Here is a 25,417-nt window from a genome sequence, read left to right as displayed (position 1 = left end):
TAAAAAAATTTAAATTATTATCAAAAAAACCCATCCATACTAAAATAAGCAAATGTTAAAATAACTTTAATTTCATAAAATGCTTAAACATGGGAAAAAAAAAAGTAATCCAGTATCTCCAAGAGAAGATCTCTATTCCCGGAGTAAAAATATTTTTTAAAGTAAATAATAAAAACTTATACCTTTAAATAACTCATCTTTAAAACAATACCCCATAAGTCAACATGGCCCATCAACAAGCTGTGAAAAAGCTTGTAGCAATAAAAACAACTTCACAAGAACAAAGTTCCCCAGACAGGTGTTATCCATGAAAAAATTAGGAGCCAGAAAAAAAATATTTTTTCCTCTTGTAAAAAAATCTCCACAACCTTAAGAAGAAAAACTTCTCTCCCTAAGTAAACTAAATAAAGACAATTCTATAAATAGTAAACTAACTAGAAATTTTAAGTTTACTTTCTTTACATTGTCAGTAAAAAAAGTTGTAAAGAAAAAACAGGGTTCTAAATAATTTATTATTTATTTTAATTCTTACTACCTTTTCTCTTTATAAATTTATTTTAAATAAAATTTTCTATATAGCCTTTTAAAATTTTAGGCCTACTTTACTATTCTCATAATACAATCTCACAATAAAAGAAATAGATAAATAATTAACTGACACTAAAACCCCCCATACTCATCAATCCATTACATAAGAACTCTCAAGAATAGAAAAATCTTAAATTAACAAACCAAAACCACTACAATGTCATAATAAACCTTTTGCCAAAGTTTCTCTGATTTTCTGAACTTCCCAGGGAAGGCTGTTTGGTTGTTTTGAGCTCCTAGAATCTCTTGTACTGGTATTTCTCCAGTGCACCTAACTCAGAGGGCACAAACAATTGTAATTCCTTTTAAATGTCTCCTTGAGAGAGTTGTTTGGGGGATGTGGGTCAGGGCTTGTGTGTGCTGCTTGGCCCAGCCCAGGCAGGGCTTTCCCAGCCACATTCCACACTCCATTGCCCAGCTGGAGCCGCTGCTGCCTCTGAGTTGTGCTGCCCCAGCCCCAGGGACGCTCTCCTTGTCTGCCCATTCCCCCACGGTCTCTGGGCAGGGATGGCCTCACTGGGGGCTGCTGGCATCCTCAGCAACTTGGAGGCTGCTTCTGAATTTCACTGCTCCAGAGGCTTGTTCAGCCTTCAGCTCTTCAGTGCAGGAATTCAGTGTCCCAGGGCTCATGAACATTCAGAACACCTTAACAGGCCAAGCTTCTGGGAATAATTCCATTTAATTCTCCAAATCACTTGTTCAGACTTCAGATCTTCAGTGCAGGAATTCAGTGTCCCATGGCTCATTAACATTCAGAACACCTTAACATGCTAAGCCTCTGGGAATAATTTGATTTCAGTTTTCAAATCATCAGTGGTTAATTACACAGATCTCAGGAGTGTGTTCAAACAGAATATATTCTATTTACAAAGACAGTGAGAAAACATTTTGTAGGTCCTATTTAGGTTTTTTCCTGTTCATAATTCAATATGTGTAGTCTCCAACTGACACTGAATCCAAGTACATCATCATGCAGTTGGAATAGATATGAAAATCAAGACCCTTCATGGCTGACAATCAATCAGACTCTGTCCCTACCCGCACCCCACCATTTCCCCCATCCAAGCCCTGGCACTCAGAGCAGCCTTGTGCAAATCTGAGCTCCCTCCAGCCCAGGCTGCACCTGCAGCTTTCAGCTCCTTGGCTCCAGCTCCCACCTGCTTTCCTTGCAGAAGGAGCTGCCCGAGACACAGAGGGATGTTCATTTCTTGTCAGCCAACAAAGCCAAGGGAAGGCACAGCTCCATCAAATGCCAAAGTCATCCATCTCCCTGGCTCTGCCCTGCACCTGATCCCCACAGCCTGTCCTGTTTCCTTCATCCCTGCATTTCCAGGGACTTTCTGGCTATGGAGGGAGGTCCAAGTGCAGCCACTGGAGTGGGAACCACAACTTATCAGGTATGTGTCCTTTGATGGAGCAGGAACTGGTGAGACTCAGAGGCGCAGAAAGGTTTCTCTTCATGGCCAGCATAAAAAATGTGAACGTGATAACATTTAAGAAACCTCAAAACCCTTCCTTTAGCTCCTTGTGATCTTACAGCAACATCTGACATGTTCACCACCCTCAAGGGATTGCCATACAGGAAAGATTTTTGACAGAGACATATGAAGAGGTGATATAAAAGATAAAAATACAACTAAGATGCTGACCAAGATGTTATTTTAAATTCTGAAAGATTGGGCAACTCCCTGAAGCACAAAGCATGAAGCCAGTCAAGGGAGATGCATTGGAATGACCTGAGAAAAGCTGCAGGAGGAAGTCTGGGAGTAAAGGAAAGGACAAAGATCCAGCGGCTCTAAATGAAGAGATGTCCTTAGACACGGCCATTTAAACAGGACAGCTGAAAACACATGAAGGAAGAGGGTCATGAAATATTAGACTAAATGTTGATAGCAAAGGTAGAGGAGAAGATCAGTTTTTCTTGTCCTGCCATCAATAGAAGAATCCAGTAGATCCAGGAAATTCGTATTCCTGGTGGGAAAATATTGCCATATCACAAAGGTACTCAAGTGACCCACATAAAAAAGATTTGCTTGTATAATTATGAAACTAACAGGTATTAAAACCTGTGCCCCTTTCCAGGCAGATATCAGTTGTGTGCCCATGGACAGGCAGTGCCACTTGTGCCCTGAGGTGCCCAGCTGGGATTGGATCCCTCTGAGAGCACCTGAGGGAGAGCAGAGCACCTTGAAAGCTGCAGGTCCCTGCCAGGCCCGCAGGGCTCCTGTCCCATCAACATCTGCTCTGCTCCAGTCTGAAACAGGGCCCAGCATGGTGCCGGGATCATCAGAGAGCTGAGGTGTGTGCTGGAATTCAATGGCCTCCCCATCCCGCAGCAGCCCTGCATTTCCCTGCTGCAGCCTTGGTTTCCAGCCCAGCCATGGAGGCTCTTTGGGCTCTGGAGTGTTGCTGCAGCCCCCAAGGGCAGCTGAGCTCTGCCTTTGGCACAGTCAGGCCTGGCCAGCACAGGCCATGCTCAGCAATTGCTTGTGTGTGCCTGGCCTTGCTGTCAGCCCCGGCAGCGGCTGCGTGGCCCCTTTGTGGCCCTGTGCTGGCCCAGCCATGGTGGCCCAGCCCCTGTGCAGGCCCAGCCCAGGCCAGGAGCATTGCGGCTGGGAACGGCCCCTGTGCCGTGGTGCCCACAGCAGCCTTGGGGCTCTGTGCCCCATGGCCTCCCTGCTGGGCAGCCTCTGCCAGCTCCTGCAGAGCCCCTGGCACCTGTGGGGCTGCACAGACAGCCCTGCCCCGGGCTCTGCCGGCCTCTGGGCCAGCAGAGAGGCAGCCAGGGCTGGCCATGGCCGGGAACAGGCCCTGAGCCCCGCAGGAGGATGGAGCTGGGCCACAGCCAAACTCAGCCCAGGCCAAAGCTGGGCTCAGCAGCCAGGGCTGCCAACGCATGGGCACAGAGGCTGGCGCTGACAAATGTCCTGGGCCCCCTCCCTGCTCTGGCCATGCCACCAAGGGCACAGAGCAGCCTCCTATCTGGGCCACTTGCCTGTTTGCAATGCCTTGCACAGGCACTGGCCCTGCCCCACAAGGCCTGGCCTGAGTCCTGCCCCTGCACGCTCAGCCAGGCTGAGATGGACACTGATGGTTTCTGGGCCAGGCTCTCGGAGCCCAGCCCAGCTCCCTGCAAGCTCTGCCAGCTGCCCTGAGCTCTGGGCAGCACCAAGGGCCTCTCTGAGCCCAGCCCAGCCCAGCCGGCTCTGGCCCCACAGCTCTGCTCAGGCCAGGCTGCTCTGGGCACTGGCCCCACGGCCTCAGCCCCTGCCAAGGCCACAGCAGCAGCTGCAGCTGCCACAGGACTCAGCCCCAGCCATGGGGGAAGGTGCTGGGCCAAGGCCAAAGGAGGCTCCCTGGCTGCCCTGCTCCCCTTGGGCTGAGGTGCTGAGAGCTCTGCAGCCCCTGCTGCCATCCCATCTGCCCAGGGCAGCACAAGAGCCCCGGCCTTGGGGCCCTCAAGAGCTGCTCCTGCTCCAGGCCCAGGGCCCATGCCAAAGCTGGGGCAGCCACAAAGCTGTGCCCATTTCTGTTCATTGCTGCTCTGCATGGGATGGATCCTCAGCCACTTGGAGGTTGCTGATGAATTTTATTACTCCAGATGCCTCTTCTTTCTTGAGCTCTTCAGTTCAGGAATTCAGTGAGGAAAGCTCATAAACATTTGTTTAAAACACCTGAACAAGAACAGCCCCGAGGAATAATAAAAGTTTTCAATTCTTCTGTGGTTAATTAGACAAATTTCAGAAGTGTTTTAAATGTGAATCTGCTGTATTGAAAAAAAAAAAAAGGAAGAGAACTATTTTATCCAGTATTCTTTTCCTGTTTATAGTTTGGTATAATCAATGTCCAATTGATATTGACCCCCAGCACCTCCTAATGCTATGTGGAGAGATATAAAAATCAAGACCCTTCATGGCTGACTATCAATAACACTTTGTCCCCACTCCTTCCCCACCATTTCCCCTGTCCAACCCCTGGCACTCCTATGGCTCAGGAATGGTGTGGCCAGCAGGAGCAGGGCAGTGATTCTTCCCCTGTGCTCAGCACTGGTTGGGCAGCACCTCAAGTGCTGTGTCCAGTCCTGGGCCCCCAATTTAGGAAGGACACGGAGGGGCTGGAGCGTGTCCAGAGATAGGCAACGAGGCTGGGGAGGGGTCTGGAGCACAAGTCCTCTGAGGAGTGGCTGAGGGAGCTGGGGTTGTTTATCCCGGAGAAGAGGAGGCTCAGGGAGAAGAGGAGGCTCATCACTCTCTACAACTCCCTGACAGGAGGGTGCAGCCAGGTGGGGGTCGGGCTTTTTTCAGAGGGAACAGCGACAGGACAAGAGGACACAGCCTTCAGCTGCACCAGGGGAAGTTTAGGCTGGACATTAGGAAATATTCTTCACACAAAGGGTGATTGGGCATTGGAATGGGCTGCCCAGGGAGGTGGGTGAGTCACCGTCCTTGGAGGTGTTTAATGAAAGACTGGATGTGGCACTGAGTGCCATGGTCTGGGTGACAATGTGGTGTGGTGTCCCAGGTTGGACTTGATGCTCTTCAAGGTCTTTTGCAGCCTGGTTGATTCTCTGATGGTTGTGAAACTGCAGGGCCTGGTGGCAGTAAGAGGACCACGGTCACACTGTGTATGACATGGCAGCACAGAGCCAAGGGGCCATGGTGACACTGTGGGGCTGAATAGAAGCAAGGAGTCCATGGTGACAGTCTGGGTCCTGGTGGCACCACAGAGGCCTCTGTGACACTGCAGGGCCTTGTGGAACCATGCAGAGCATTGTGAAAGAGCAGGACCTGGTGTCACGATGGGGCCATTGTGACACTGCAGGGCCCCATGGAACCAAGGGGCCAGGGCTGCTCCTCAGGGACTCATGGAATGAAGGAAACATGTTTGAAACCGTGGTGGCCCTTGGGACCAAGAGGCCATTGTGACACTGTGGAACCAAGGAGAGCATTGCTGCACTGCCAGACCTCATGGAACCAAGGATCCATTGTGACACTGCAGGGCCCAAGGATCCAAGGGACTTTGTGACACCAAGGGATCCCATGGAACCAAAGGGACATTGTGACACAGGGAGGCCTCATGGAATCATGGAGACCACTGGGACACTCTGGGGCCTCATGGAACCATGGTGACATCAAGTCGGCTGGGAGTGTGGATCTGCTGGAGGGTAGGGGGGCTCTGCACAGGGCCATGGACAGGCTGGATGCAGGGCCCAAATCCAACAAGGTGAGGTTTAACAAGTCCCAGTGCCGGGTCCTGCACTTTTTCCACAACAACCCCTGCAGCACTACAGGCTGGGGACAGAGTGGCTGGAGAGCAGCCAGGCAGAAAGGGACCTGCAGGGACTGATGGACAGCAGGCTGGACATGAGGCAGCAGTGTGCCCAGGTGGGCAAGAAGGCCAAAGGCTCCTGGCCTAGATCAGGAATGGTGTGGCCAGCAGGAGCAGGGCAGGGATTCTTCCCCTGTGCTCAGCACTGGTTGGGCAGCACCTCAAATGCTGTGTCCAGTTCTAGACCCCTTGGGCTGGGCATTAGGGAGTAATATGTACCAGGAGGAGTAAAGAAAGCAAAGGTGAAGCAAAGGAAATGCTCAGGGCAGTTTGGGGGTGGCTGCCAGGCAGCCCTGTCTCTGAGCAACAGCGTCTGCAGTGGCACAGGAAACTCCCAGCTGATGGGAACAAACTTTCTGGCTGAGTGCAGAGGCCAGGACAAAGCCGAGTGGTTTCCCTGGTGTCCCGCAGGCCTTGCTGGCTCCAGGGGCTGATGGCATTTGTGCTCCCTCAGGTTCATGTCCCCACAGCAACAGCATGGGGGTGCTGGCCCTGCTGTGTGCAATGCAACCAGGGGCTGCTGAGGCAGTGCTGCCGTGTCTGTGCCTGCAAGGATGGGGCACCTGTGTGAGCTGGGGGAGAGGCCAGGGCTGCAGAGGGGGGATGTTGTTGGCAGCTGCATGAGGACGCTCTGGGACGCTGCCCTGGGCTGTGCAGCGCACTGGGCATGGATCAGCCCCTGCTCTGCTGCTCCTTCCCGTCTGCCCCAGGGCCCTTGCAGAGCCCCAGCCATGCTGTTTGCCCCCAGCCTGCCCACGGCCAGCCTGGGGCTGCTGACGGGGGTTTCTGTGCTGAGCATTGGCCTGGCCGTGTTCTTGAGAGAGCCTGGGCAAGGAGCCTGGAGCCCCCAGGGCCTGGCCTGAGGCGTCAGCGCTGCCCCAGCAGTGCCCATGGCCTGTCCCTGCTGCAGCCCCGGCACTGCCACCCCCAGGGCTGTGCCCGGCCCCGAGAGCACTCAGGCCCTGCAGCAACACCAGGGCCACCAGGGCAGCGGGGCAGGGCCACGGCAGCAGCACTGGCAACACCAAGTGCTGCTGCTGCTGCTGCTGGGCACAGCTGCTGGGCCAGCACTGATCTGCCCCAGCTCTGCACACAGACATTGCTGCTGCAGCTCCAGAGAAGGCAACAAAAGGGCATCTCTGCAGAAAACTCTGCTGGGAGATCCTTTAGTTCCTCTAAAGCCATTGAGAGCACAATCCCTCACTGACACAGTCTGTGGCCACAGGGAAGGTGGAGAGAAACAAAATGAGAAATGGCACAGAGATTGACATTTCTTTGTTGACAATATGAAAATACTAAAACAAAGGAGAAGAACCTCCAAAATTAAATCAACAAGAAGGATCAAAGATAACTTTTATTTCAAGTGATTTGCAGAAATTGCCAAGAGTTTAATGTTTCTGAAAGCATCCAGTCATCAGTGTCCACACTGCAGCCTTGAGCTCCTGGTTCCTCAGGCTGTAGATGAGGGGGTTCAGGGCTGGAGGCACCACCGAGTACAGAACTGACAGGGACAGATCCAGGGATGGGGAGGACATGGAGGGGGGCTTCAGGTAGTAAAACATACCAGTGCTGAGGAACAGAGAGACCATGGCCAGGTGAGGGAGGCAGGTGGAAAAGGCTTTGTGCCGTCCCTGCTCAGAGGGGATCCTCAGCACAGCCCTGAAGATCTGCACATAGGAGAAAACAATGAACACAAAACAGCCACAATCTAAACAGACAGTAACAGCAAGAAGCCCAAGTTGCCTGAGATAGGATTTGGAGCAGGAGAGCTTGAGGATCTGTGGGATTTCACAGAAGAACTGGCCCAGGGCATTGCCATGGCACAGGGGCAGGGAAAATGTATTGGCTGTGTGCATGAGAGCATTGAGAAAGGCACTGGCCCAGGCAGCTGCTGCCAGGTGGGCACAAGCTCTGCTGCCCAGGAGGGTCCCGTAGTGCAGGGGTTTGCAGATGGACACGTAGCGGTCGTAGCACATCACGGTCAGAAGATAAAACTCTGATCCAAGGAAGAAGAAAATCAGAAAAACTTGTGCAGCACATCCTGTGTAGGAGATGTTCCTGGTGTCCCAGAGGGAATTGTGCATGGCTTTGGGGACAGTGGTGCAGATGGAGCCCAGGTCAGCGAGGGCCAGGTTGAGCAGGAAGAAGAACATGGGCGTGTGCAGGTGGTGGCCGCAGGCTACGGCGCTGATGATGAGGCCGTTGCCCAGGAGGGCAGCCAGGGAGATGCCCAGCAAGAGGCAGAAGTGCAGGAGCTGCAGCTGCCGCGTGTCTGCCAATGCCAGCAGGAGGAAGTGCCTGATGGAGCTGCTGTTCGACATTTGCTGGGACTGGCCTTGGCATGGGGATCTGTAAGAAAAGTAATCATGGAATAGTTGGGTGTGGAGAGGACTTGAAATATCCCAGCACAGCCTGGGGGCACTTTGCCCCCACTGCCTGCCCAGGGCTCTGCTGCCTGGAGCTGTCCCTGCCAGCAGCTGCTTCCCTGTGCCCAGGGCTGGGCCCTGCCAGTGCTGCCAGAGCCCAGCCCAGCCCTGGGGGCTCAGCTCTGCCCTGCAGAGCCCTCCCAGCTCAGGCACTGCCCAGGGGCAGCTCTGGCTCTGCAGGCTCTGATGGCAACGTCAGAGCAACACCGAGGAGGCTGAAAAAGTGACACTGATGCAAGCTCTAAGGGGTCCTGTGGTGATTGCTGTTGCTTCCTGGTTTATTCTGATCAGAGAATTTTTTTTTTTCTCCTGAACTGAGAGATGAATATCAATGTGCAATTTCCAACTCAGCGCAGTAGATTTAAAAAGCAGGTTCCACATTTATGCAGCCTCTGCCTTGCTATACTCCCTGTATAATCCATTTGGAAATGTTCTGCAGTTAAATGCCATGCTGGGAGCAGTCCTGAACAATGCAGCATCCTCCCCACACAAGGAGAACACGTCCAAGCCTCACCAGCTGTCTCCTCCCAGCCAGATCTTGTCCCCCGGTGCTGGGAGCAGCTGCCAGGGCTGGCTGAGAGCTGTCCCTGGCAGGCAGCAGAGTCCCTGCCCCAGCACAGCGCCCTGGGCTGCAGGACCCTGCTCTGCAGGACAGCCCTGGGCACCCCTGGCTGCTCTGCACAAGAGACAAGCAGAGAATGTACTCACAGGCTCTGCAGGCATTGGCATGTTCCAGCTGCAGGAGATGGCTCCAGGAGCTGCAGCTGCACTGTCCTGCAGCCAGAGATTCCTGTGCCAAGGGCTGGCAGTGATTGTGCCCCAGGCACTTCTCAGCCCCTTCCCAGCCCTGACTGATTGAAGCTCTCTGTGCCTCTGTGCTGTGCCCGGGCTGGCTGCAGGCAGTGCCCCAGCCCTGCTGGGCTGGCACAAGAGCTGCTCATCCAGAGAAATGTGCTTTTGAAGCTCTTCTTGGTGACCAGGAGCTGCCTCTGTTCCAGGAGCCCAGCCCAGCTCAGCAGCACAGACACAGCACAAGGACTTTAATCAGCCTCTGGGGCTTTGTGCTCAGGCCCTGAACATCAGTCCCTGAGAGGGAGCTGAAGAAACCTCTCCGGAACTCCAAGGCAGAATCCAACTCCAAAGTTTCTTGGACTTTTAATGGGTGCCAGTTAGGGACACGACTGAGCAAGTGTCCCCAGGCCCCAGGCAGAGCAGAGAACTGCAGGCAGTGATGACAGGTGGGGACAAAGAGAAGCCAAGTCTTGGTGCCCTGGGGCACAGCAGGGTCTGTGCCAGCAAGGGCTGGGAGGAGACACCTTGTCCTGAGGCCCTGGGGCCTCCTGGCACAGCCCCAGCCAGGCTGGGCACTGTCAGCCCCTTGTGCTGCCCTCAGCATCCCCCCCTAGCCCACATCCCAGTGGCCTCAAGGATCTGCTGCAAGGAGTCCCTGGGGAGCCTTGCTCAGCAATGGCCCTGGGGGCTCCTTCATGCTCCCTGCAGGGACTGCAGGTTTTTCAAAGGACTCTGGGTTTGGCTTTTGCCTTGGACTCTCTGAGAGGTTTGTGCAATCATGGCCTCCAATTATCTGCTGTAATTAGTCCCTGGAGAGGCTTTGTCAGTAAGGAGACTCAGTGGGGTCATTAATGCTTCAAGGTACTCAGTTATTTTAAGGTACTTGGTGCTTTCATTTTTGTTACAGACTCTGTGAGAGGTTTGTGCAATCATGGCCCCAGTTATCTGCTTTAATGAGTCCCTGGAGAGCTTTGTACTGACACTCAGTGGCGCTCATTAATACTTTGAGATACTCAAGGTTTTTAAGGTACTTTGGATTTTCCTTTCCACTCTGAATCTCTGAGAGGTTTTTGGTCAATCCTGGCCTCCAATTCTGCCCTCCAAGGAGTCCATGAGGATCCTGTGATGGGATGAACCTCAGTGGGACCCATTCATGCTTTGAGACACTTTGGGGTGTTTCTTCGGACTTTGACTCCTGGAAAGGTTTGTGCAATCTCCTCTCAGGCCCCGAGGTTCAAGGGCTGAGCTCCAAATGCACCACGGGGCTCATTAGGATCAAGCAAGTCCTGACAAACCATGGCTCTGCCTTGATTTCCCTCTGGTCTTGTTCAGTTCAGCAGGAAGATTTCCTTTTACTGTTACGGAGAAATATTTAAAAGAGCTTCTAAGAAATATGTAATCCTCTTTTAAAGAGTGTATTTTATTACTGATCTCTTTAGAGAAGAGCTGATTGCAGCTTTCTGTGATTTATATTGATGTAGGGCCGCTCCTATGGAGGTCTCACCACGTCAGACAAGTTTTATCTTGAGAGTTGACCCAGTGTGGACAACCTTGCCCCACATTCCCCAACCTCATGTGAGAAACAATTTTCACTTTCAAAAATTTAAAATATTAAGAGCTTATCACAATATAACAGAAGACTGAATAAAGAAAATAACACAGTGCCGGGAGCAAAGAATTGAGTCAGGATGTGCTCATCTACAAAATGGCTGTTCTGTCTTTTATACCTCTGGCCCCTCCCAAAGTCTTGTCAATCGACTCCTTCTTCACTGTCCAGTGGTGGAGATCACTGTCTCACACCTTGATTGGAGGTCAGGTGTTGCAGACATCTTTTAATGAAAAAGCCTTTCTTTAGGATGTTTCCTCCTGAGAAGCTGAGAGGCCTCAGGAACAAAATGTAACCAATGGTTATCTGCTGCTGTGGAATGCAACAGGTGGATCTGTGATTGGTCTCACAGAGTTGTTTCTAATTAATGGCCAATCACGGTCAGCTGGCTTGGACTCTCTGTCAGAGAGAGAAGCTTTTGTTATCATTCCATTCTATTCTTAGCTTAGCTAGCCTTCTGATGAAACCTTTTCTTCTACTCTTTTAGTATAGTTTTAATGTAATATATATAATAAAATAATAAATAAACCTTCTGAAACATGGAGTCAACATTCTCATCTCTTCCCTCATCCAAGAACCCCTGTGAACATCAGAATTAGAACCCAAACCCAAACACCACAGTCAGGTGCTGCCATAGTAACAAGCCGACTCTCACAAATGCCCTAACTATTGAGGCCATCCTGTGATAGCAATGCAAGGGGGAGGGGAAGGATAACTCTACATCTACAAAACTTCTCCTAACTTGTATTTAATATCCAACCCTTAATTGTGAGAGTCAAGTGAGAGTCAACCTTAGGATTATGCATCTATAACAAGCCCCCTTTTTCTTTTTCTGTAAGGCATTTTGCTCAAACAATTAAGTAAAAAAGTTTCTCTCTCTTTTGAATGAGTCATACCAGCATCTGTTGATGCGGGCAAGGACAGTGGGAACAGGAGAAAAAATCTCAGGTTTTCCTTAGACACACTTATTTGGAATGGACAAAAGGGCATCCCAGAGGTCCAGTGTGGCTTTGACTCCCATCTACCATGCCTATGTGGCTGCTACCCATAGTTGGTGCATCTTAGGGGTGAGCACAGAGGCCAACTCGGTCCTGCCCTCCAGTCCCTGTTGAATTAAAAGACAACTGAGGAATTACAGAGGTCTGGTCTGGCCTTTTGTCCCTACCTTACCATGGCTACAGGGTTGCTACCCACAGCAGGGCTATGGAGCCTTCTTGGTAACAAAGGGGCCAACCCGGTCTTGCCTTCCTTCCTTTGTCTTATTTTCTTAAAGAAGCTGTCCCATTACCTTTTACAGTCCCTTGTGTACTTCTCCTCAACAGATGCTGGTAATTCTCACCCATGAAAACAGGAAGACAATTCTCGAGCTGGCTGGTGGAAGCTTGACTCTGCTTTTTGGTGTCTTGTTGTTTTTCTGGTTGTCTTTCAATCTCTGCTTGAGAGTCAATCTTGTTTCACCCAGCCTGGATGTTACAGTCCACTCTTTGGGTTCTTCTCCTGGGCCTTTGACTCTGTTGCCATGAGTCCATCCCCGCTCTGCAGCTCGCACGGCCGATTCGGTGCTGAGCAGTGCCTGAAAGGGACCTTCCCACTGAGGAGTTAGAGGCTGATCTCTCCATGGCTTAATCATCACCCAATCCCTGGGATTAATATTATGGATTCTGAAATCCAGGGTGGTAGTTTGAGGAATTGCCCCTTTATGTCTTAGCCCTTCTAAGGTTTGTGCTATAGACATCACTTATTTCTTGGCATTGGCTTCCCCTTCCTCATAGGTGGCAGCCTTCTGGGGTGAGGTCAGGAAGGGAAACCCAAACATCATTTCATAGGGTGGGACCCCCAGATCTGACTGGGGTTGGGTTCTCATTCTTAATAAGGCCAAAGGGAGACATTTTATCCCTGACCTTTGGGTTTCAATCATTACCTTCACTAGAGCTCTTTTAAGAGTTGGATTCATTCTCTCAAGCTGACCAGAACTCTGTGGATGCCATGGAGTGTGTAATTCCAATTTTACTGCCAGGGCCTGAAAGACTTTCTGCAATATCTCTGATGTGAAACGAGTTCCCCAGTCTAAATCAATCCTGTTTGCTATCCCATATCAGGGAATGATTGATTCTGGAAGTGTTTTACTCACAACATTGGCATTGGCTTTCACAGTGGGTACCACCTCTACCCAATGAGTTACATGATCTACTATCACTGGCAAAAACTTCCACCATTGTACCTGGGGAAGATCAGTAAAGTCTACTGGGATATTTTGGAAGGGCTGTAAGGCCAGTTCTTACCCTCCTCTGGGTGTTTTCCTCATGATCTTCTTATTCACTTGGTGACATACCACACACTGTTCAGTTACTTGCGATTATGAAAGTTGCTGTGCATCCCCAGTCCCTTAGAAATTGATCACTGAGCACTTGTGTACCCCAATGTGTTGTTCCATGTATGCCTTCTAGCATTTTCTTGGCAAGGGGTTTATTATTATTTCCTTCCATCTGCTCATTTCCCTTTGTTATCTTTCTTGGCTCCTATTTTAAGGTGTTCTTCCTCTTCTGTCCCACTGAATACAGGGACTTTTGCATTTCTCTCATGGGGGTTAATACTATTATTAATTATCTGTCTCTGATTCAGTTGCATTTTTAGCTTCTAAATTGGCTAAATTTTTCCCTTGCTCCCTTTTTGATGTCCTGTAACATATACCACCACTACTTCCTCTGGTAATGGTAAGGTTTCTAACTCTTCCAAGACAAATTTTTCATGAATTAGTCACTTTCCCTTTGAATTTATTAGCCCCCTCTCTTCCCAAATTTTTTCCAAAGGTATGCACTATTCCAAAAGTGTATTTTGATTCCTGTATATATTGTTCTCCTTTTCTGTGCCAATATTTCCAGAGCTCATTTCAGGGCATACAACTCACACCTTGGGCTGACCAGTTGGAAGGTAACTTTCCCTTTTCTATGGCCACCAACCCTTCATGCACTGTAGCATACCCTGATACCTTGTGCCCCTTTATTACCCGTGAAGATCCATCGATGTTCAGTCATTTTCCACCTTGGAGTGGTTGATCTGTTAGGTCCTCTCTTCCTTTAGTTTGATAGTTTATAACCTCTAGGCAATTATTTATTAGTTCCTCATCTGGTTCTCCATACAAAAACTGGGCAGGGTTGAGTTGGTTACTCACGATCAGCTCTAAACCATTATCTATTAAGACAGCTTCATACTTTAGCACTTGGGAATCAGTGAGCCATTTCTCAGCCTTTTGGCTCAGGATACTCCTTACTGAGTTTGGGATATATATCTTCAATTTTCCCCCAAAGGGTAATTTTTTGCTTTCTGCTATGAGTAGGGCAGTCACTGCCACAGCCTCAATGCAGGTTGGCCACCCCGGGCTGACAGGGTCTAGCAGTTTTGATAAATAGGCCACTGGTTTCCTGGATCCTCCCCAGTCCTGGGCTAACACTCCATGTCCTACCCCTCTTTCTATATCCACAAACAATAGAAGGGTTTGTCTAATGCAGGAAGACTCTGTGCCAGTGCACTGACTGATTTTTGCTTTAAAGCTTCAAACTTTTGTTCATTGTCTTTTCCCCACCTAATCTCTTCCACTAACTTTTCATACAAGAACTGGATGGCCTGCGTGTATCCTTCAATCCATAGCCTACAATATCCCAACAGGCCTAAAAACCTTCTGACTTCCCTCTTAGTTTTTGGCGGTGGGACTGAAGCAATCCCTGTAATTCTCTCAGGGTTCAGCCGTCAGCTCCCTTGACAAATCACATGTCCTTGGTATTTTACTTCCCTCTCTACAAAATCAAGTATCTCTTTTAATATCCAAAGTCCTTGGTCCCCCAGAAAATTTAACAACACTATGGTGGATTCCCAAACTTCTTTTTCTTCCTGTCCTGAGAGAAGCAAATAATTTACATATTGGATGAGCTTTATCTCAGGTTTGATGGAGAAGAGTTGTAGTACTTCTCCTAGGGTTTGACCCAAGAGGTGTGGGGATTCGGAAAACCTTTGGGGTAACCCAGTCCACCAGAGCTGTTGTTTCCTCCCAGAATCAGGGTTCTCCCATTCAAAGGTAAATATATCCGACTTTGCTCTGCCAGTGGGCACACCCAAAAAGCATCTTTTAGGTCTATGACACTAAACCACTGGTGTGCTGGGGGGTATTACTCAATAGTGTATAGGGATTAGGCACTACGGGGTACGGATTCACTGTTCTTTTGTTCACTTCTCTCAAATCTTGGACAAGCCTGTAAGTCCCATCTGACTTCTTTACTGGTAATATGGGTGTATTATGGGGGGACATACATGGTTCTAAGGTCCTGTCCTCAAGTAGGTCCTGGATCAGCGGCTGCAGTCCTTGTCTCCCTTCCAGGGAGACTGGATATTGTTCTACCCGAACTGGAAGGTTTTCATTAACTATTTTTATTACTATAGGTTTCATGTTCAATTTGCCTCGGTTTTTTGGTTTTGCCCACACCATCTCATGAATTTTCTCCTCATCTTCTTCCCTTAATTGGAGAAGCTTAACTATCATTTTCCCTTACTCTAGAAGCACTCCAATGTCAAACTGCACCTGTAAATCCTGTCCTAATAAATTTCACCCTGCATCTGGAACTAATAGAACATCCCTGGTTCCTATTTTCTTTGTTCTCTCAAACTTTATTTGCTTTACAACTGAGGCTTTGAACCCTTTCCCTTTAGCACCTACTACTTGCACAGTATCTTGACTCTTTCTGCACCCCTTTGGGATTCTACAAACACAAGTTCTTTCAGTCCCTGTGCCTACTAAGAATTCAAATTCTTCCTCCTGGGGATCTATTTTTAAAGTTATCAAGGGCCCCTGATGGTATTCTGTCCCCAGGAGGTAGAGCCCCTGACACCTCTAGTCTTCCACTTCTCGTTTTTGCTCAGTCTCATAGACCCTCAGATCCTTTTCCTTCTGGCGGCAATTCTTTCTTATATGCCCACTCTCTTTACAGGAAAAGCAAACTGGTCCTGGGTTCCCTTGTTTCCTAAACTCTCCTTTTTGTGTCAAGGCCCAGGGGCCTGCATCCTCCCTCCACCTATCTTCCCGCACTTGGAATCTCCCTCCCTTACCTGAGTTGTTCTTTGCATGCTGGTTTCCTTCCCTAATGGCAGCTACCATTTGATTTTGCCTTGGCCTTCACTTCATCCCTTTTTCCATACACCTTCTGTGCTTCCCTTAAAAGGTCTTCTAACCTCCTTTCTTGCCAACCATCTAACTTTTCTAACTTTCTCTGTATATCTGGCCAGATGTGAGTGACAAAATTTATCTTTAGTAAGATCTGTCCAGCCACCGTGTCATGGTCAACCCCTGAATACTGCCTTATATATTTCCTCAACCTTTCTAAACACTCTGTGGGGGTTTCTTTGCTCTTTTGCTGCTCATTGAAAGCCTCATCGGCATTTTGGTGAAGTGGAGCTGCTTCTTTGATGCCTCTTATAATCAATGTTCTATATTCCTCCATGTCTTGCCTCCCCCCAGTGCTGCTGTGGTTGCTGGTGGGGCGCACTATGGGCATTTTCAGATCCCCAGGAGGTCCTTGCACATGCTCCCTTTCCCATATTTGTATCCCAGCCGCTCGGATCATGTGTCTTTCTTCTGGTGTGAACAACATAATCATTAATGATTGCATTTCCTCCCATGTATAAATATTGGGCCCCAGAAACTGGTCTAACTGCTCTGTGGCTGTCGTGTGTTTTAAAATGTTTATATGAGTTCAGTTGTGAAGTTGTTTATCCCTTCTGTAAGTTAGAAATATGGTTTGGCCCTCATGGTTCCCCCCATGTACTTCCCTCATAATGGTTTCTCCCTAAGCTGGTTACCCCTTGTTTTCCCGCCAATGGCTTGTCCCTCAAGGTGACTGATCCCTTGATCCTTCCCTTTATGCCCTTATAAGTTTATTTCCTCCCTCCTGGTGCTGCCCACTTCCCCTGCCTATCATTGCAACTACCCCTCTTTATTTCGAGAACCTTCCGTGTCAATCATCCCTTACTCAATGTATGATTTGCCTCCAGAGGCTCTTCCCTCCCTTATGTAATCCTTATTGGTCCCGCTGTGTCCCACGCTCTTCCCCTGGTCTTCGTTTATTGGTCACCTTGAGTCTCCTCCTGTCACGCTCATTCCCTTTATCAGTGCCTCCCTAAGCCGTCCTCCTCTGACACCCATCACTGATCAGGCCTGGGAAATAAAGCCCCTTGGCATCCACACGAGTGTGCACTCTCTCCTTCCTTTATCTCGGGACTTGGTAGCCACACTCTCGCCTGTGCCCCCCATGCCGCAGACAGCGCCACTACCCGAGGGTTTTCGAGGAGAACCCAGGAGTGGCAGATCTTGTGCTCTCCTCCGGCCACACACCGGGAGCAACTGGCCAGCATTTGTCCAGCTCCCGTGGCCGCAGAGCAGGCTACAGGGAAAAAGCTTTTCCTGAGATCCAACCTGAGCCTGCCCCGACTCAGCTGCAGCCGCTCCCTCCACTCCTGTCCCTGGGCACCAGAGGGAAGAGGTTCCCACAGCCCCAGCCAGGGACCCGCTCCCAAGGCTGCTGTCATGGCCACCAGGGCTGGCACCAGCTGGGATGCTCGGTTTCCACGGGCCAGGCTTCAGGAATGGGATTCCCCAATTTCCTGCTCCCGCTAAAACCGCGCTGCCCTCGCTGCCCTCCCACCTCCCATGGAAAGCACAAAAGGCAAAGATCCTAGGATGGGATAAGAAAAATTTTTGGGAACAGCAACGAGATAAGGAAAAAATGGAACAGAAACAATATTGATAACAGAAGGGATAAGAAAAAGGATTTACAGGGAAATCTACAAGATCAACGACTGGGTCTGCCTGGCCACGTATCTCCTCCTGTCTGGAAAGGACACCATTCTCCTCAGGGAGAGAGAGTCCCTTTCCTGCCCCTGGCAATGACCTGAGGTGGGAGTGAATGTAATGAGAGGGCTATGGTCAGACCCTCATGTGCTTCAATTCCACATCATATCATTGGAAGGGGCAGGAAAAGGTACAAGTGTCTTCCCAGCATGGATCACAGGGAAAATGGATCTCCAGGGCTTTTCCCAATATAGATCCTCCAATGGGGGATGAAGCTGGAGCAGTGCACAAAGCTCCTCCTGCATTTGGGGCATTTGTAGGACTTTCCTTACTGGTGCCTCTGTTGGTGTTTGGTCAGGACAGAGCTCTGGGTGAAGCTCTTCCCACACTGGGACATTCGTAGGGCCTCTCCCTCTCCCCAGTGTGGATGCGCTGGTGCCTGATAAGGGTGAAGTTGCGGTTGAAGCCCTTCCCACAGTCAGGGCAGAGGAAGGGCCTCTGCTCAGTGTAAATGCGCTCATGCAGGCAGAGATTTGAGCTGATCTGAAACCTCTTCCCACACTGGGGACACTCGTAGGGCCTCTCCCCAGTGTGGATGAGCTGGTGCCTGATGAGGTGGGACTTGCGCTTGAAGCCCTTCCCGCAATCAGGGCAGCGGAAGGGCCTCTCCTCTGAGTGAATCTCCTGGTGCCTGGCGAGATCAGAGCTGGTCTGAAACCTCTTCTGGCACTCAGGACACTCGTAGGGCCTCTCCCCAGTGTGGATGCGTTGGTGGATGATGAGGGCAGAGCTGCAGCTGAAGCCCTTCCCACACTCCCCACACTCATAAGGCCATTCCCCAGTGTGGATCATCTGGTGGCTGATCAGGGTGCTGCTCTGCCTGAAGCTCTTCCCACACTCCAAGCACTTGTGGGGCTTCTCCCCATTGTGAAGCTGCTCATGGACCACCAGCTCTGAGCTCTGGCTGAAGCTCTGTCCACCTTCCTGGCTCAGGGTGGGTCTTTCCTCCTCAGAGCACCCTGGGCTGGGTTTGAAACCGCTTCTCCTGTGGGATCTCTGGGTCTTGTCCTCCCTGTTTGAATTCTGCAGCGTGGAGCCGCTCAAAACTGCCTCTTCCATGACATTCTGCTGTGGGGTTTTGTCCTCCCTGGTCTCCATCTGGGTTTGAAACCGCTTCTCCTGTGGGATCTCTGGGTCTTGTCCTCCCTGTTTGAATTCTGCAGCGTGGAGCCGCTCAAAACTGCCTCTTCCATGATATTCTGCTGTGGGGTTTTGTCCTCCCTGGTCTCCATCTGGGTTTGAAACCGCTTCTCCTGTTGGATATCTGGGTCTTGTCCTCCCTGTTTGAATTCTGCAGCGTGGAGCCGCTCAAAACTGCCTCTTCCATGACATTCTGCTGTGGGGTTTTGTCCTCCCTGGTCTCCATCCTCAGCTCCTTGTTTGGGGGAGGAAGGACAAGGAGAGGATGGGATTTGCCTCCGTGCCAGAGGGAAGGGGAAGGAGATCCCCCCAGTGCATCCCCAGCAGGACGGGGTTGGCAGCAGGGTTGTCCTGCAGCCAGGGGCTGTGCTGGGCTGGGAGATGGAGCAGGAGAGAGGGGGAAAGGGGCACTGACTTCCTCCTCACCTGCCTGGGGCTCCTGGGCCATCTTCCTTTTTTGTGCAGCCTCCTCCTCCATCCAATCGAGATTTGGGAATGGGAAATTCTGTTTCAGGGACCAAACAAAGGGTGAGCACATTGTCGTCTTTTCTGGTTTGAAGGAAACCTGGGGGAGAGTCTAAACCAGAATTACAATTTAATAAGAAAATGAAGATCAAGGCAATGATGCAGAAACACTGCCTTAAACTGACAGAGTCCGGATATAACCTGACACCCTGCTGGTCAGGCTGGTGGCAGCAGTCCCATTAAATGGTGGCTGCAGTCCTGTTGGAGTGATGAACGTGATTCTGTCCAAACAGTGATCCTGTAGAAGGGTCTGGTCTTCCTCTGGAGGTCCAGTGGTGGTTCTGGAGCTCTTGTCCCCTGGGAATCCAGTAGGCAAGCTGCTCCTGGTGTTGAAAGCCTCAGCTTATATGCAGGTAGGAATGCTTGGATCCTCCTCCTGGGCGGAGCATCCCACAATGGGATGATGGAATTTGATCAGTCCTGCAGTGACACTCAATGGCCCATTCACAGAAGATATCTCCCCTGGAGGGCGTTATCAGGGCTGAGTCATGGAAGAGATCAAGAACACTGCCCCACCTGTTTCTAGCAGTTGATGAAGATGGGGATTGAAAACATGCATTTGGTTCCATCTTACATTGCAACCTGAAACAGTGGGGGAATCCCTGCTCAGGGGGTGAACACCACCCCCCTTACCCAAACTGGCTCAGGTGTAAAACCCCCACCCTGGGAATGCCACACCCACAGGGGACAATGTCACACTTGCCCTGCCCCAGGGGAGGTCTCTCTCCCTGTCACTCCCTTGCTCTCCCCCCTTTTTTCTTTCTTTCCATCTCTCTCTCTACCTCACATTTACTGTTCAATAAAATCCACCTTGGATTTGGTCTTGTTAGCACCTTAATTGAGACGGAGGCATCTCTTTGAAAATTTTCTTATCCAGATTGCAAGATTATTTTGGCACAGTGAATTTAGGCACTCTTCTCTGACCCCCACGTGCCTTTGACAACAGCATGGTTCCCTCCTCTGAGGAGGTTGTGGCTCTTTCTGGAAGAACTCTAGGAAACTTGGACACTGTCCCTCTTTGCTCCTGGGGAACCTATGGGAGAAATGATGAGGAAAATGGCTGTTGTGGGTGGCCAGTGAAAAAGAAAATATTTTGTTCTCCTTCCTTGAAAAGTTTGTTAAAATCACAGGAGGAAAGGGAGCAAATGATACCAGTGTGACTGATGAGGTTCATCCACCCCATGGTGAGGAACACAAGGCTGCTGAAACTCCTACAAGAAGCCCAGCTCAAGTAGCTGAATTCCCAAATAACACCAGCCAGGGGTGTCCGGGAGGATTTTTTTGGAGAGTGTTCGGAGCCGGCAGATCCCGGACTCGAGCCCCGGATATCTCCGGGCTCCCTAAGAGGAGCTTTTTCAGGGGCAGAGGAGCCGCGATCGCCCCTCGGGAGGGTCCCGGGGGTCCACGTGGGGATGGCCCGGTACCGACGGGGCGGGACATTGGTTTTGGGGATCCCCGTGAGAGCCGGGGCTGTGGAACGGGGGACCCCCGGGGCGGGGAGAGGGGAAGGGGCGATACCGGAGCTGGGGCACCCCCGGCAGCCCGGAGATGAGGCGGGGACGGGACCCCCTGACCCTGACAGGGGCGCGTCCTGGGGTGACTTCATGATGCTCGTGCCCCATCGGTCCCTTTAGCCCAGAAATGAGTTCTGCACCTTTAAGGCTGGTTCTGAGAGCCAAGGGGAGGAGGAAGAAGCTGCAGTTTGTTTTCAGACACTGCACTCACTCCTCCACATTCCGGCTCCTGGATGGACAGAGGGCGGGACAGAGCTCTCCTTTGCTTTTAGTTAGTTTTTAGCTCACTGAGGCAGAGAAGTTCCCTGGACTGTGGTTTTTCTTTTTCTTTTGAGCGGTTTAAACCTGAACCAGCTCTGCACTGAACACCCAGAACACCACTGGCAGCTCCCACCTGTGGCCCACCTGGCCAAGCCTGGCCGGTGGCATTTCCAGTGCTGGAGAGGCTGTTAAGAGACTGATAAGAGACTGTTAAGAGACTGATAAGAGACTGATAAGAGACTGATAAGAGACTGAATGAGCCGAGCTACAGCCCACAGAGGGACTCTCTGAGTTGGTCATCTCTTTTGGAGTGGCAAGAGGTTTATTGTTTAATATTGTTCATTTTTTATGCTGGTGAATGCTTTGCCTGTTAAATCAACAGATTTTTCCACTTTCCTCCGTGGAAATCTTTTCCCAATCTGGTGTGGGGTGGGGCTCCTTAAATCAGCTTTCTGGAGGAAACTCTTTTGGAGATTTTCTCCCAAATTTGTGCTAAACCAGGACAGGGTCCTGGGAAGAATGGAGAGCCCCAAGTGGCTGGTCTGGGGTGAGGCTGGAGAAGGGGAGCCCAAAACCCCCCAGCATCCCTAAGCAGGATCCTGGAGAGGGGGGATCCCCAGGACCCATGGGATCCCCAGCAGCCCTGAGACGGGGGACCACCAGAACCCCAGAGGGATGAGACTGGACATGGGACACTCCTGGTAGATTTTTTTGATTCACTCTTGATTTTTGGAGGTTTTTATTGACATCAGGTGACTTCTAGAGATGGACTTGTGTGAGAGGAATCCCCAACCCAAGGCATTCACACCTTGTTTTTCCCCAATCCAGGATTTTCCCCAAACCTTCCCACAGTGACATCCCCTCCTGTCCTGCTCTGGGTGAGCTCAGTCCCAAACCTGACCCTGATCCTGGTCTCAATCTCACTCCATGTTCAGTTCTGTATTAAATCACATCCAAGCCCCAGACTCGTCTAGCCCCAGACCCAATCCCAACCCCAGCCCTAAAGCCAATCCCATGTCTAGCCTTAACCCCAATCCCAGCTCTAATCCAAATCTCAGCCCCAACTCCAAGCCCAGCCCCAATTCCAGCCCCTTCCTAAATCCTCAGCCCCAAACCAAATCCCAGGTTCAGCCCTTCTGGGGGTTTGGGGGTGTCTCTGTCCCTGTGACTCCGATGATGTTTGGGTGGGGTCCCAGCAGGGCTGAGAGGGACAGAGACCCCCCCGGCCTCCCCAGGGGTGAGAAGGTGGCAGAGCCCCCCCAGCCCCGAGCAGCCTCAGCGGTGAGAGGGACACAGAGCCCCTGGTGCCCAGCCCTGCACAGGCATTGCCTGAGGCCAGAGGGATGGAGACCCCCCGAGCATCCCCCAGGGCCAGGGGACAGAGAGCCCCGAGCATCCCCTGGGCACTGGACAAAATAAACTTGGCAGAAATCAAACTTAAGTCTGCATAAATCACTTTGAAGAATATTTGCTCTTCCCACAAGTAACTTGTGATGAAAGCACAAACAACTCCCAAACATGAATAAACTGACAATCCAAGCACAGATGTGGAAATTCCAAGTTTCATTGGTTCCTGCAGAGCTCCAGCTCAGCTGCTGGCAGGTTCCAATAAAAGAAAAGTGAAAATTTGGCCCCATACGGATATTGTTAAAAGGAAGGGAAAGCTCTGTGTAGCTGTCACAAAAGTGACTGGGATGAAGAGAAAAATGATTCTCACATTTGGCAAAGAACGCAAGCTTGGGAATTTGGGAGTTGTTCGGGAATTTAGCTACTGGAGTTGGGCTTCTTGTAGGACTTTTAGCAGCCTTGTGTTCCTCAACTTGGAGTGAATGAACCTTGTCAGTCTCACTGGTAGCATTTGCCCCCTTTCCTCCAATGATATTTTCAGACTTTTCAAGGAGGGATAACAAAATATTTTCTTTACACTGGCCACCCACAACAGCCATTTTCCTCATCAGTTCTCACATAAATCGCTCAGAGGAAGCTGCGTCCAAGTTTACAAGAGCTCCTCCAGAGGGAACCACAACCTCCTCAGAGGAGGGAACCATGATGTTGTCAAAGGCACTTGGGGTCAGAGAACAGTTCCTAAACTCACTGTGCCAGAATAATGTTGCAATCTGGTTAAGAAAATCATAAGAGAGATTCCTTTGCCCAAATTAAGGTGCTAATGAGACCAAATCCAAGGTCGGATCTAAGCAGTAATTAAGCAGTAAATGTGAGGTAGAGAGAGAGTTGGAAAGAAAGAGAAAAGGGAGGGACAGCAAGGGAGTGACAGGGACAGAGACCTCCCCTGGGGCAGGGCAAGTGTGACATTGTCCCCTGTGGGTGTGGCCTTCCTGGGGTGGGGGTTTTACACCTGAGCCAGTTTGGGTAAGGGGGGTGGTGCTCACCCCCTGAGCAGGGATTCCCCCACTGTTCCAGGCTGCAATGTAAGATGGAACCAAATGCATGTTTTCAATGCCCATCTTCATCAACTGCTCTAAACAGGTGGGGCAGTGTTCTTGATCTCTTCCATGACTCAGCCCTGATAATGCCCTCCAGGGGAGATATCTTCTGGGAATGGGCCATTGAGTGTCACTGCAGGACTGATCAAAATCCATCATCCCATTGTGGGATGCTCCGCCCAGGAGGAGGATCCAAGCATTCCTACCTGGATATAAACTGAGCCTTGCAGCACCAGGAGCAGCTTGCCTACTGGATTCCCAGAGGACAAGAGCTCCAGAACCACCCCTGGACCTTCAGAGGAAGACCAGACCCTTCTACAGGATCACTGCTTGGACAGAATCACGTTCATCACTCCAACAGGACTGCAGCCACCATTTAATGGGACTGCAGCCACCACCCTGAGCAGCAACAGGGTGTCAGGTTATATCCTGACTCTGTCAGTTTAAGGCAGTGTTTCTGCATCATTGCCTTGATCTTCATTTTCTTATTAAATTGTAATTCTGGTTTAGACTCTCCCCCAGGTTTCCTTCAAACCAGAAAAGACGACAATGTGCTCACCCTTTGTTTGGTCCCTGAAACAGAATTTCCCATTCCCAAATCTCGATTGGATGGAGGAGGAGGCTGCACAAAAAAGGAAGATGGCCCAGGAGCCCCAGGCAGGTGAGGAGGAAGTCAGTGCCCCTTTCCCCCTCTCTCCTGCTCCATCTCCCAGCCCAGCACAGCCCCTGGCTGCAGGACAACCCTGCTGCCAAACCCGTCCTGCTGGGGATGCACTGGGGGGATCTCCTTCCCCTTCCCTCTGGCACGGAGGCAAATCCCATCCTCTCCTTTTCCTTCCTCCCCCAAACAAGGAGCTGAGGATGGAGACCAGGGAAGACAAAACCCCACAGCAGAACCTCATGGAAGAGGCCATTTTGAGTGGCTCCACGCTGCAGAATTCAAACAGGGAGGACAAGACCCAGAGATCCCACAGGAGAAGTGGTTTCAAACCCAGCCCAGTGTGCTCTGAGGAGGAAAGACCCACCCTGAGCCAGGAAGGTGGACAGAGCTTCAGCCAGAGCTCAGAGCTGGTGGTCCATGAGCAGCTTCACAATGGGGAGAAGCCCCACAAGTGCTTGGAGTGTGGGAAGAGTTTCAGGCAGAGCAGCACCCTGATCAGCCACCAGATGATCCACACTGGGGAATGGCCCTACGAGTGTGGGGAGTGTGGGAAGGGCTTCAGCTGCAGCTCTGCCCTCGTACCCACCAACGCATCCACACTGGGGAGAGGCCCTACAAGTGTCCTGAGTGCCAGAAGAGGTTTCAGACCAGCTCTGATCTCGCCAGGCACCAGGAGATTCACTCAGAGGAGAGGCCCTTCCGCTGCCCTGATTGCGGGAAGGGCTTCAAGCGCAAGTCCCACCTCATCAGGCACCAGCTCATCCACACTGGGGAGAGGCCCTACGAGTGTCCCCAGTGTGGGAAGAGGTTTCAGACCAGCTCAAATCTCCGCCTGCATGAGCGCATTTACACGGAGCAGAGGCCCTTCCTCTGCCCTGACTGTGGGAAGGGCTTCAACAGCAACTTCGCCCTTATCAGGCACCGGCGCATCCACACTGGGGAGAGGCCCTACGAGTGTCCCAGTGTGGGAAGAGCTTCACCCAGAGCTCTGTCCTGACCAAACACCAACAGAGACACCAGTAAGGGAAGTCCTACAAATGCCCCAAGTGCAGGAGGAGCTTCATGTACTGCTCCAGCTTCATCCCCCATTGGAGGATCTATATTGGGAAAAGCCCTGGAGATCCATTTTCCCTGTGATCCATGCTGGGAAGACACTTGTACCTTTTCCTGCCTCTTCCAATGACATGATGTGGGATTGAAGAAAATGAGGGTGTGGCCATGGCCCTGTCATTACATT

The 25,417-nt window shown here is 50.9% G+C and overlaps 2 protein-coding genes across 2 annotated transcripts in view; one reads left to right on the top strand and one right to left on the bottom strand.

The window, feature by feature from the left end:
- Window positions 1-25,417, top strand: part of LOC139604076 (uncharacterized) — a 1,261,625-nt gene that overhangs the window by 675,068 nt on the left and 561,140 nt on the right. Inside the window, 2 exon segments of the mRNA XM_071455063.1 lie at window positions 24,559-24,756; window positions 24,759-25,134. Coding sequence (XP_071311164.1) covers window positions 24,559-24,756; window positions 24,759-25,134 — 574 coding nt within the window.
- LOC139603982 (olfactory receptor 14A16-like) lies at window positions 7,305-8,237 on the bottom strand. Its single transcript, XM_071454981.1, has one exon. It carries the CDS (start codon window positions 8,235-8,237, stop codon window positions 7,305-7,307), a length of 933 nt encoding a protein of 310 aa, XP_071311082.1.

The sequence above is a fragment of the Agelaius tricolor genome, unplaced genomic scaffold, assembly GCF_023055355.1.
Source record: "Agelaius tricolor isolate 1412-34295 unplaced genomic scaffold, bAgeTri1.0.p SCAF_43, whole genome shotgun sequence".
In the NCBI taxonomy this organism is placed as follows: domain Eukaryota; kingdom Metazoa; phylum Chordata; class Aves; order Passeriformes; family Icteridae; genus Agelaius; species Agelaius tricolor.
The sequence above is the reverse complement of the archived record's forward strand: the minus strand, read 5'-3'. Positions and strand labels throughout refer to the sequence as shown.